This window comes from Rhinopithecus roxellana, chromosome 15 (assembly GCF_007565055.1).
Source record: "Rhinopithecus roxellana isolate Shanxi Qingling chromosome 15, ASM756505v1, whole genome shotgun sequence".
NCBI lineage: Eukaryota > Metazoa > Chordata > Mammalia > Primates > Cercopithecidae > Rhinopithecus > Rhinopithecus roxellana.
The window spans coordinates 33,242,601-33,255,576 of record NC_044563.1 but is presented as its reverse complement, the minus strand read 5'-3'; the positions used below and the strand labels follow the sequence as shown (position 1 = coordinate 33,255,576).

The window sequence follows — 12,976 nt, the reverse complement described above, 5'->3', positions numbered from 1 at the left end:
TGGCTTATCTTGGGGGTGGGGCTTGGATGGCAGTGTATTTGCATATGACACACCCTCGTTCTCTTATTGGCAGAGGAGAGCAAACTGTTCCCTGCTACCCTACTACTCAGCTAACCGCCATCTCCCTTCAGTTCCGAGCCTCGGAGACAAACTTAACTTGCCCGGAGATTCAAGGCTTCCTCGGCCCCTGCGATTGGCCGGCGCGACTCCCAACCGGGCTCTCGTTGCTCATTGGCTGCGGGCTAGCGCCCGGGGGGCGTAGCCGGAGCGGTCCGATTGGCGGGAGGGGCGGTACCGGAGCGTCGAAGTGGTGAAGGTGGTGGAGCGGCGGAGGCGGGGCCGCACTGAGGCGCTGAGGCGGCGGCGGTGGCGGTGGCAGCGGTGGCGGCTGCTCGTCCTAGCCTGGCGGGGGCGGGGGTCTGGAGGATGGGGGCGGGTGGAACAACGGGCCGGTGAGGAGCAGCCGCCGCCGTCTCCGCCGTCGCTGGGGCAGCTGCCGCGGTGGTCGCCTCTGGCAGTGCCGCTCGCTTTCGGGCAGTCGCCTCTCCTCCCGACATCCCGCCTTGAGGAGGCTGAGGCGGAATCGCGGCTGGCGGCGGGGGGACGGACCGGCCCCGCAGTGGCCGCAGTGACAGCCCGGACCCGGCCCTCCGCCCGCTTGCGCCTCGGCGCCCGCAGCCACGATGAACCGGGGCGGCAGCAGCCCGTCGGCCGCCGCCAACTACCTGCTCTGTACCAACTGCCGGAAAGTGCTGCGGAAGGTACGGGTTCGGCCTGGGGTCCTGCCGGCGAGGGTCGCTTCTTGCCGACCGGGGCTTGGGTGGCTCGTCCCCGGGCGCGCATTGGGGGAGGCTCAGAGGGATTCCCGGGCACCGTCCCTCCGCAGGGACTGAAAAAGGGGGCGTGGGTTGAGGGCTGGAGGGTTTGGACTGCTGCGGCTTTTTATTTCCGCCGGGACAGACGCAAGTCCGGAGGGGTTGGGATATTTTTTCTTCCCTTGTTCTTTTTCTTTGGTGCCTTTGCTCTCCTTTACGGCTGATTTCCCTACCTTGCTACCCCGGGTCAGCTCCTTGGGCGGAGGACGGTAGGGATCGATTCGATCCTCCTCCCTGTGCAGTTTAGCTGTTGATGGAGATCGGTGTGAAATCAGAGCAGCTGGGTCGGATCCCGAGGAACCTGGCTAGCCCCTCTTTGCTGTAGCTAACTCTTGCGAGTGTTGTTTTTGTTTATTCGGTTGCTTCTGCCTTGCGCGCCTTGCCCAACACCCCTCTTTTCAAATTGTTTGGATGGTCGTCCTGTGTCTGTAGTCTCGAAAAGGAACCAGTAAAGCATCTTGAACTTTATGCCCATGGGAAATGCAATTCGACCTGGCCAGTTCCTGAGGCTGGGGTTGGGGGAGGAGGAGACTGAGGTGGATGTGGGTTATTCCTCCTTAACACCCTCCTCCCCCCGTGTTGATCCAGAAAAATCAGGCGCACCATCAGTTTATTGCTGCTTCCTAGAGTGACTGATAGAAAGTTTACTCCAGTATTGTTTAGCTTACTTGGCTTAATCGCCCCGTGGGGAAGGACGAGAGGGATGGGGAAAGGAATGAAAAAAAGGTCTCTAGAGTTTCTGATCAGATTTTAAAAGCTGCCCCAAAGTAATATTGTAATCAGTTTATTCGTATTCAAACTCTATTTTTACATTTTATTAGTGGAAACGTTAGGTGAGATGCTTCTGTTTGTTCACTACAAATGAATTAAAATTGCTGAGCTGTGCAAATGCATTGGGACTGAAAGCGGAGATGAATATTGTACCGTTTTTAGTCAGTATCTCTAAATACAGTTCACTTTGGGATTGTTCTTTCTACATTTTTTTTTTTTTAAGGAAGAAAGAAAAAAGCACGTAAGTAAGCAAGCTCAAATATTTGCGCTCTTTGTCCAAAAACTGTTTTTCTTCCTCTGTGGGTCAGGCCAAGTGCCAATCAAAGTTGTTTTTCAAGCCTCTTTTCCCTGCAGTAGGGCTGCTGCTTTTTTTTTTTTCTTCCTATTTTATTTGAGAGCGTGAGAGCAAAGGGATTGCAGATTTGAGGTTAATTGAACAGTTAAATATGCCTTAAATTGTGTTTATTGGATATGTTTCTCTTGAAACAGATTTTTATTAAATGTGCATGTTGAGTATGTGCAGTTATTTTTTTCCAAAAACTCTAGGATCAAATTACAGTTGATACTTGCTCAGCTCATTGTAGGGTAGCTTGTGAGAAATGTAATGGATCAGAAGTGCAGATCAGCTTAGCTGAATGTTAACTCTTTCACTGCAGGGCCAGATGTCATCTGAACTTAACTTTCAAAAAAATGTATTTCTTAATTTTTAAATTTATGTTATGTCTTTGACATGAAAAAATGTGTAGTTTAAGACACATTTGATTAAAGTGCAGCCTGGTTAAAATGACAGCAAGTTATGTTTTTTAATTGAGTAAGGAAAAAGAGCACTGTATTGACTTTGATAAAAAAAAGTTTTAATGGCTCTGGCAATTTGTTAGGCTAATAAAATGTTCGGAGGTAATATTAGGCTTCAAAATGTATTTCATTTTTCTTTTAAGAGAGCTATGGCTGTGGATCCATGACACTTTGCTAGCATTTAAGATATTACATCTTTCCTTTAGCTTTTAAGAAACTATTTCTGTTTACCTAGAAAGAACATCCTCATTTCTAGCCATTATTAAAAGAAACGTGGAAAAGGAGTATTCACATTTTCATATTTTATAATTGCTGTGCACATCTCTGCCAGTATTCCAGTTTTTAGTAACTCCAAGGTATTTAATATTGATTCATGCAGTGGCATGAAATAACTTAATGGAAGTAAGATTCTTTGAGCCAGTTATAACATGACTTGGCAACATTTGCAGCTTTTTAAGAGTGCCACTTTGAAGTGCTCTTAAGAGAATCAGTATGTAGCATTTTAAATGTTTCATCATTCTTAAAATAACAGTGAAAAATTTATTTCTAATAAAGACATGTTTTTCTTGTTGATACAACTCTAAGTTAAAAGTCATCTGTAACTCTCAAAATGTGATTCTTTGAATTTATCTTGTTTTCCATTTAATAAAGTGTTCAGTAATATAGCCAAGTGAGTCATAGCGTTTTGAATGTTTCTTCAGTCTAATTCATAATGGAAGAATGAAACTCATGCTCATCCAGTGTGAATTACTTTTGATTTTATATTTCTATAGAATGATGGAAGAAGGGTCACCTTTATATGGGGCAGAAAGTGTTATTCTCTCAGTAAGTGACTTAATTTGTTGCAGTGTGTTGAATTTTAGGGGAACTTCACAAGGAATGGAATTCACCTTCAAATGAAATAATTTAGTTTAACCCAGTGCCTGAATGTTGAATTGTTTGTTGTATGAGAATTGCATTTATTCTTAGAAGTCCATTTACAGTTTTGATTTAGTATCCTCCAAAATAAAGAGACTTACTAAAATATTGAATGCACCTAATTTGGTAACCTTAGGTCAGTAAAAAGAATGGAGAGGTAAACCATATCCATAAATAAATGAACCATCAAAACTATCCTGAAATCCCTAACTCTTAAGTCTAACTTGCTCTATTGTCAGTGATGTAGTTCAGTAAAGTTTTCAATAAAAGAGGAAATGCTTCTATTTATTTTATAAAGTTAACGAGTCTTTAAGTTGAATCTTTTACTTGAAGAAATTCGAGTGATAACTAGAAGAACATAATCTTTTAATTTGAAAAGTGATGTCAAACTGCATTGAGGAAGGTAGCTAATTATCAGTCCACTCATCTTCCAGTAAATAAAAAAGTGGCATATTACAATGTACTTTGGGTATTGAGCAGTTAGTGCTACTTGAATGAATAATTTTGTGCTCTAAGTTTAGATGATCTAACATTTAAACTTTTTTAATGTAAAGATAGTTATAGTGATGTATCTTTGTATTGTTATTGCACTTTTTACTTTGTTATATGATCATATATTTTGACAGCTTTTTGATGGTTTTATAAACAAAGATACTGTCAAAATGAAAAATACTAGATTGAAGGCTGGGCATGGTGGCTCATGCCTGTAATCCCAGCACTTTGGGAGGCCGAGGTGTGCAGATCACGAGGTCAAGAGATCGAGACCATCCTGGCCAACAAGGTGAAACCTGTCTCTACTAAAAATACAAAAATTAGCTGGTCATTGTAGCATGTGCCTGTAGTCCCAGTTACTCAGGAGGCTAAGGCAGGAGAATCCCTTGAACCTGGGAGGCGGAGTTTGCGGTGAGCCAAGGTCGCACCACTGCACTCCAGCTTGAGCAACAAGAGCAAAACTCTTTCTCAAAAAAAAAGAAAAATAGTAGATTGAACTATATGGGTCTCATTTTTATGGTCAAAATTGTTAAGTAATAGCAACTTTATATGGTTTAGCCAATAAAAGGTATTTGCTTTATCTGTGGACCACTAGTTACGTTATGCCTTGGTTAATCAGTTTTCTTGTGTTACATATTTTTGATTGTCAAAGGCAATTTTTAACTTGATTATTTTAAATATCCTAAGCAGAGATCAAGTAGTAAATTCGTGATGGCAAACCTTTATGCAATGGTTTTTAAACTGTTTCGTATGGACCCTTAAGATTCTTTGGGGTTTTAAAATGCTTGAGTTGCATTAAATTTTTAAGTATGTTTTAACATTTTAAAATTGTAATTTAAAAATATGGGTACCCCCAAATATGTACGCATAATTTTAATACACTGGAGTCTACCACCATTATCTTTCATTACAAAATTATTCTTGTGCAGGTCTTGAATTTTTTTTTGTTACTGTGTCATGTATGAGAAAGATTGTCATTGATTGTGAAGGCACTGGCTTATTCAAAAGAATTCCTTGCGTATTTACTTAAGTTAAATGTTTACTTGTGAGAACACAAATTTATTGTTATCAGTAGTTGTTACTTTATTACTAAAATACTTGAAAGTTGGTTGGTATATTTATATGCTTTATAGTTCAGGTTCAATAGAAGATTTAATTTGTAAAAAGTGTTCTGCTGCTTACCCCAACTCCCCACCACTAAATAAATACAAAACATAACTACTAATGTAGTGATACTGGAAGCCACAGATGTGGTTGCAGTTAGGTCTTTGACAGATCTTTTGATTTCGAAGCAGAGTTTTCTCTGTAAAATGTTGATAATTTTTACTTGCCTTACAGGTTGCCGTATAGTTGGAGAGAGATGTGTGTTAATGAAGTTAGTAAACCATGTAAGAAAGAAAAGGACAAGTCTATGTATTTTTCCATTTTCCCAGACTCTCTTACTTAGTTCTTTCTGTGTTGTGGGAATATATTTCAGTACATACTGAGTAATTTGGTTAATACTCACTTTTCTGTCCTGTTTAATTATTGCCTGTAAATGAGAGGTAAAGATTATGCTTTTAGTCAGAATGACTTTTTTTTTACTTATTTTTGATTTCCATATTTCTATCTGTATTTCCCACCCGTGCACTTAAATAGTAATTCAAGGCATTGACTTTTGATTCTCAATTAAATTGCCTCCTTGACACTTCAGTAGATAAGGGGAATTGGTATTTAGTTTGTAAAGACTAACAGTTAAGGAAAATTGTGCTTAATGAAAGTGGGGGTAAATCTAGGGTAAAGCAAAAATTTTTAATTATTTTAGTTTAGGAGAAGAGATGGAAGTAAAAGTCTCTTAACCTTTTCTCCCCATCTCTTCTCTTAACCTTTTCTCCCCATTTTCTTCCTTTGAAAGAATTGGATTATAATAACTTAAGTTTGTATTGACCTTCACAGTGTTTAGGGTGCTTTCACATTATCTCAGTTGATTCTCACAAACTGAGAAGATTTAAGTGGCCTGATCTCAGTCATACAACCAATAACAAAGAAATCCATTTAATTCTTAATACTGCCTTTGTAATAAGCTGTTTCAATTTGTTCTCTGCGATATTGAGGCTGCTAGGGAATATCCCTACTCCCAGCTTCAGCATCTGTGGAATGCCCAAAGGCACCTAAGATTCTCCAGGTAATATTGGTTGGAAACATGAAAGTTAGCCACACTTTAAATACTGTTGAAGATTAACTGAAGGAGTGGGAGAAGAGTAAGCTGGCTGCTTTTATCTCTCTAACAGTTGTTTGACTAATTCTTTAATAAGATAAAGCAGCAGTTCTCAAAATATGGTCCTTGGATCCCTGTGGGTCCAAAACCCTTTCAGAAGGCCTGAGAGGTCAAAATTGTGTTCATAAGTATACAAAGACTTTATTTGCCTTCTTGACTGAGAGCAAAAGCAGTGGGGGTAAAACTATGGTAGCCCCTTAGTATCAATCAGGTTAGTGGCACCAAACAGTTATCACTATATTCTGTACCACAGCACATTCAACAATGGGGAGAAAATTTCAATATCACTGAATGTCCTTGAAGAAGCAGTAAACATTTAAATTTTGTTGAATCTTGACCTTTTTGTGTCCATCTTTTTAATACCCCATATGACAAAATGGAAAATATAAAGTGCATCCACTGCATAGCAAACTGGCTGGCTCGAGGAGAAAACTTGTGCAGTTGTTTTAGTTGCAAGCTGAACTAGCCACTTTTTTCATGTAACCCCATTTTTACTGGAAATAACAGCTGTCAGACAAAATTTGGTTACTCAGACCTGGGTGTTTGGTAAACATTATCTTATAAATGAATAATATGACCCTGAAAATTCAAGGAAACTAATTGACAGTATTTGCTGCCAGTGATAAAATTCAAGATTTCAGGGAAAAAATATAATTTTTAAAAATATGTATCTGTCACCAGTAGCCTTAAAGCTTCCCGATTCTTAAAGGCTGTCCCCTTGAGATCAAGTATGATATTAGTGGATGTAATTTTTTGATAATGTATAATAAAATTTGTCAGTATTTGAAAGATTTACGTAACTCATTGAGCCAATATTTTTCAAATGACCAACAGAGAAAGACATTATTAATTGGGGTCTTTCTTTCCTTTTCTGCCAAGAGCAGCCAATTAGAGCGTAATGGACAAGGTAATCTTTGTAGCTGACCATTCTTTTTATCCCTGACAATGATTATTGTCAGTTGTTTTCCTCTAGTTTTTCAGGATCACTTTGCTTACTTTTGAGGAAATGTTTATCAAAATCATATATGGGTAAAATCCATTCAAACTGTGAAATGTACAAGTGGATTTTAATATGATATAAACATTTGAGGTCATGGATATGATTTCAGATACCACATTGTAATTAGCCTTTAAGAAGCTATACTTGTTGAGTTTTAGTGTGGTATCAAAGAAACATATTCACACTTATCTTCTTTTTCCGACTATATAGCTATGTCAGGTTCGATTTTTCTCGCACAGTTCCATTAAAACGCATCACAGCAGATTGAATGGGGAAAATTTAACTGTCTTGTATGAAATAGACATTAAAGAGATTTGCAAAATGTAAATGTCACTCTTCTCACTTTTTATGTTTTGGAAAATACAATTATTCCTAAAAATAATGTGATTTATACTCACATGTAATAGATTTTATTATTATTTTAAATGAGTTAAACATTTCAAAGTTTTCTCGGGTTTAATTTCTAATACAATAAATGTTGGCAGTTATAACCCACACATAAACAAAGGCTCTTTGGGGTCCTCAATAATTTTTAAGAGTGTGAAGGGGTTCCAGGACCAAGACATGTATGAACTACTAAGCCAGAGTTACTACTGATGCCAGTATATGGTATATATAAGTGTAGTTCTATGGGGAAAATAAAAAGCTTAATACCACTGACAGAAAATGTTGATAAAGCCAACTCAGTTACCTCTGTTTGGTGTGTGTATGACTTGCAGATGCTGTCTACCACCCTTTCAGTGACGTCCTAGAAGCTTCTCTACTACCACAGTAACTGGCTAACTGGAAATGATCTTTCCCTAATTTCCATGAGCATCTTTTTATCTGATAGAAACCAGGGAGGGAAAAAAAAAAAAGTTCTTTCACTTGGAAGGAATATTCTCCTTTAGTACTGTGCAACAGCTGAAGAAAGGTCAAATCCAAAAATTATGTCCATTATACCTAATTGATTGGTTCTTGGCTGCAAGGGAAAGAAAGACCCTGAGTAGCAAGGTTAGCCTGTTTGGCTTGAAAGCTGAGAAGTGTGGGAGAAGCAGCAGCCGGAGGAACAAGAAAAAGTCTGAGAGAAGAGACAGAACTGTTAATGCAGGGTACTGATAACAAGCATTGTTAAGATTAAGACAAAGGAAAACAAAACCACTGCTGTAAACAGGAGATGGGATAGCTCTGAATGTGGGAGTTCCTAAATAAATCCACAAAGGTACAGTGGACTTTCTATGTGTGTGTGGTGGGTTTGCAGGGGTGGGGTGGAAGGGGTGTGGTACACTATACACAAAAGCTATGACAGCCAGCAACTACCTGCATTCAGTGTAGTCTTGAAGGCATAAGCATAAGGGTCTATTTACTCTGTCTGACTAGATCTGGTGAGACCTGTAAGTGACTAGCTGTATCTAAATTGTCCCTTAGACATCACTGTGATAGGAGTAGAGATGGCGGGCAGGAAGTGGAATTCACTATATAAAGTAAATACATTACCAAGCCAAAACGTTTAGTCATGTGTCCCCATAACAGTTTCCTTAAACCTATGTGATTTGAACTATTTAAAATATGTGTCCTTTGTAATCTAAACCTGTAGTTACTATATAGAATTACTGTTTGTCTTTCAAAAATTCGAAGAAAGACTGTTCTTCAAAAGTCTGATGACATTTCCAAAAAGCCTTTTCTAATCTTCCAAGTCTTCCTTCTCCTTCTATCCTCTGGACTGCCATGATATTCAATTGCACTGCATTTATTGCACTTAGCATACTGAATTATAATTAACAATTACATAAATATTTCTCCAACTAGGTTGCCTCTTATTTGGGATCTAGTTAATGGAGAGTTTATTGTTAGCAAAATAGGATTTTGATTTAAAGACATTTATTTAAAAAATATCAGTAGTGTATTTATATTAGATACAATACAATACAGCCAACTGTATGAAAACTTTTCTCATTTTCCAAAATATGTCTGTTCTTTTATGGCTTTATTTTGTTCTCTTTATAAGAAACACTTTCAGAAGTGCAATAGCAAAGATTATTTGAGAAAATAATCTTTGAGTGCATTGGTGCCTGGACTTCTTTGCTTCTTTGTTTTTGCCCTCAAGCATTTCATCATCCTTGTGGCCATGAAAATGTTTCAATTAAATATATCACTTTTGAAGGAAATTCTAATAGGGAGCAAGAATGTCCCACAAAGAGACAGGGTCAAGACACCAGCCTTAGCTGCTGGTCCTTCTCAGAAACGTAAAGTGGCCATTGCTTTTAAATGGACACATGCTCCACTTCTTGGAATCTGTTAATGTTTTATAAGGAATGGCTGTTTTTGACTAGTTAAGGGTATACCTTCAAAATTCCAAGATTCTAGGTGAGCCTAGGGTTCCAGTTTGACTTGAGAATTCTGACTTAGCCTTTCAGTCTTCCACTTCCACAAGCCCTTTACTTTGAAAGTCTCCCAAACCAACTATGAACCCCTTGGCCAGCAGGCACTCCCTTGGTAAATGTGAAATAGAATTGTTCATAGGCCTAGACTACCCCATAACTAGCCTTTACTTTTTAGATCCATGCAGAAGTGAGTCATTGATTGGTCTGTAGGCCAGTATATTGGCTGCCCCTTGAGGGACGCATGAATATCATAAGATATTTTATTCCTATTTAGGCTGGTTGAAATATCTTGCATTATGCTGCCTAAAGTTTCTAATAAGGTATGACAGGCATTTAACCTTATGTTTTACAAAGAATGTATTGAAAATATATATATATATATTTTTTTTTGAGACGGAGTCTTGCTCTGCCGCCCAGGCTGGAGTGCAGTGGCCAGCTCTCAGCTCACTGCAAGCTCCGCCTCCCGGGTTCAAGCCATTCTCCTGTCTTAGCCTCCCCAGTAGCTGGGACTACAGGCGCCCGCCTCGTCGCCCGGCTAGTTTTTTGTATTTTTTAGTAGAGACGGGGTTTCACCATATTAGCCAGGATGGTCTCGATCTCCTGACCTCGTGATCCGCCCGTCTCGGCCTCCCAAAGTGCTGGGATTACAGGCTTGAGCCACCGCGCCCGGCCTGAAAATATTATATGTGAATAAATAAGACCAAAAATTAAAATGGCTGATTTAGGGCCGTATTATTTCTTGCACCACCAGACACTTCTTAACAAGTATAAAATATGTATTTTAGTAACACTTATTTTCTTTTTATTCCCTCCTAATTAATAGCTACTTGTAATGGAAAGATATGTTCTTCTTTCTAGATACATATTTTATTTTTACATCTTCCTATACTGAAAAGATGGAACTAGTCAGTAGAAGAAATGAAAATTGTCTTTTCAGTTATCAATATATATGCTGAATATTTAGAAAGATCACATTTACCTCATGGGTACTAAAACTGGGTTTTGTAGAAGATCATTGTAATTATCCGAGACTGTGATTCTTACTTCCTTTTTTTTTTTTTTTTTTTTCTGAGATGGAGTCTTACTCTGTCACCCAGGCTGGAGTACAGTGGCGCCATCTCGACTCACTGAAACCTCCGCCTCCCGGGTTCAAGTGATTCTCCTGCCTCAGCCTCCCAAGTAGCTGGGATTATAGGCACCCACCACCATGCCCAGCTAATTTTTTGTATTTTTAGTAGAGACAGGGTTTCACCATGTTGGCCACGCTGGCTTCAAACTCCTGACCTCAAGTGATCTGCCTGCCTTGGCCTCCCAAAATGCTAGGATTAAAGGCACGAGCCACCCGGCCCAGCTGTGACTCTTACTTTCAAAACACATTTTATAATATCTATAATGACAATAGCTTCTACTGAATACTGCTTGCGTGCCATAGTCTGTGCTAAGCATTTAAGCTCTGCATATGTTATCACATTCAAGCATCACAACCTGCAATGAATTATTATTCACAGATTATGCATAAAGAAACTAGGGCTCACAGGGCATTCTTAACTTCTTAAAGGTTATAGTACCAGTAAGTGACAGACTTAGGATTTGCAACCAGGTTGAACTCCAAAGCCTGGCTCATTATGCAGGTATAAACACTGCCTTGTCTTATATTTCATGTTTTTCTTTGTGTAAAAGGCTGTTATAAAATGTAAAACTAATGAAACTTAATAGGACCTGATTATTCAAGAGTTTATAGGAGTGATTTCAAATTCATATGTATTCTATCTTATTTTTACATTAGAAATGCAAAAAATTATTTTATAAGATTAAATCTATTGAGAAACACATTAAAGTTCTTATTGAACAGTTTTAGCCTATATAGTTATCTCTTTTATCTGTGTAAATCCTAATTATGTGACCATTCTTTCTTAACCTCAAGATTTTTTTTCCTAACTTACCGGCATACTTTGCCCTCCTCCTCCTGCCAGCCAGTCATTAATTAGTTCAATAACATGGAGTCATTTAATACTGCTCTAGTGTCTCTGACAAAAGATATTATCTGGTAGCATTTTGAGTTTAAGTATGTGTCTCGCAAATTGGACCTCTAAGAAATATTCTCACTTTTTTGTAAGTTTTTTTCAGTAAAACAATTATTTATGAAGATAAATAATAACATGAATGCCGATTTCCACTACTCGTTTGGCTTTCATTATATGTTAAGACAAAAATTTTGTTTAAAGGAACCGAAGAAACCCTTGGACTGCTATCATTCCCCAACCTACATCCCCTATAGTCTACAGAATCTACATCTCTAGAAGATTTTCCAGTCTAACAAAGGATTTGTGCTGGGGAGAGGGATTTATAGGGAGATGTGGTTCTGCTATTTATTTTAAGTTAGAACTCCAATTCTGAGAGTTTTCCATAGAAACACAGTAAGATATGTGGTTAAGTTCCAGAGTACTATTAATACTACAGGTATGTTCAGGCATTTGTTAATTAGCCTAGAAACCTAACCACTGGGTATAACATTGTTTCCAGAGGAACATATATCCTCAAATTCAAGTAACTGCTTCACTGGAGACTGTCTTTCCTAACTTGTTTACTCAACATTAAAAAGGTAATGATTTTGGCAAAAAAGTATTTTTCAATATGTTTACTCCAAGAATGTGCTTGTCAAATGTGCTGTGTCTAATAGGAAAACTGTGTTAATGAAGTTCTATCCAATATTTAGGTAGGAGTTGAAATGAAGAAAGAGATAAAGTTGGGTAATAAGCAGGGTGTTGGGACACCGATGGCCAATATCAAGCTGGTTTATCCTTGTTCACTTTGTTCACTTTGTACTGACTAAGGTTTGAGCCCAGCATGGTGAATTTTAAGTTGAGTAGCATATTTGTTATTATTTATTTTTGTCTTTAAGGTAACACAAATGAAAAAGAAATCAGATTTTACCTACCCAGAAAGTTCCTTTTTGATATAAAATTAGATATTTAATATGTATATCTCAATTTTTTGGTGTAAATTAGTAAAGTAAAACAAATCAGTCCAGCAAATGTGCTCCAGTAAAGAAAAAAAAACTTAAAACTAATAAAAATAAATGGCTTTTAAACGAAAGTAAGATATCTTAGCTCTAAATTCCATGTAATGTTCAAATTCTTTTATCAAAACTTTTGTATGTTACTTGAAATTAGTGAACTCTCAGTTGGGGTGTGGAATACCTATTTGTGTTGTAGTTTTATTGTTTTGATAGAGTATGACCTATATAATTAATCTCATGAGATTAATTTTTATATTGTATAGCTGTTAAAAATAACTAAAGCTCTAGTTTCGAATATTCTTTAGGCACGGTGCAATGTTGAACACTCAAAATTTGCATAAACTCGTAAGTATTCTTTTGATTATACAAGAAACCTGTTTAGTATTTGGTGCTCTTAAAAATGAGGGTAAATGTATGTTTAGGTAGATAGGAATATAGAAACAGTTTTCTTTTTTTGTAAAATTATACAGATTGCCATTTTATGCT

At 38.0% G+C, this 12,976-nt stretch overlaps 1 protein-coding gene across 1 annotated transcript in view; it reads left to right on the top strand.

Moving 5' to 3' along the window:
• Positions 1-346: 346 nt before the first annotated feature.
• The window catches only part of SESN3 (sestrin 3), a 65,641-nt gene continuing 53,011 nt past the window's right edge, over positions 347-12,976 (top strand). The window contains exon 1 of the mRNA XM_010358691.2: positions 347-761. Coding sequence (XP_010356993.1) covers positions 684-761 — 78 coding nt within the window. The 5' untranslated portion in view covers positions 347-683. The remainder of the gene's footprint in view (positions 762-12,976) is intronic.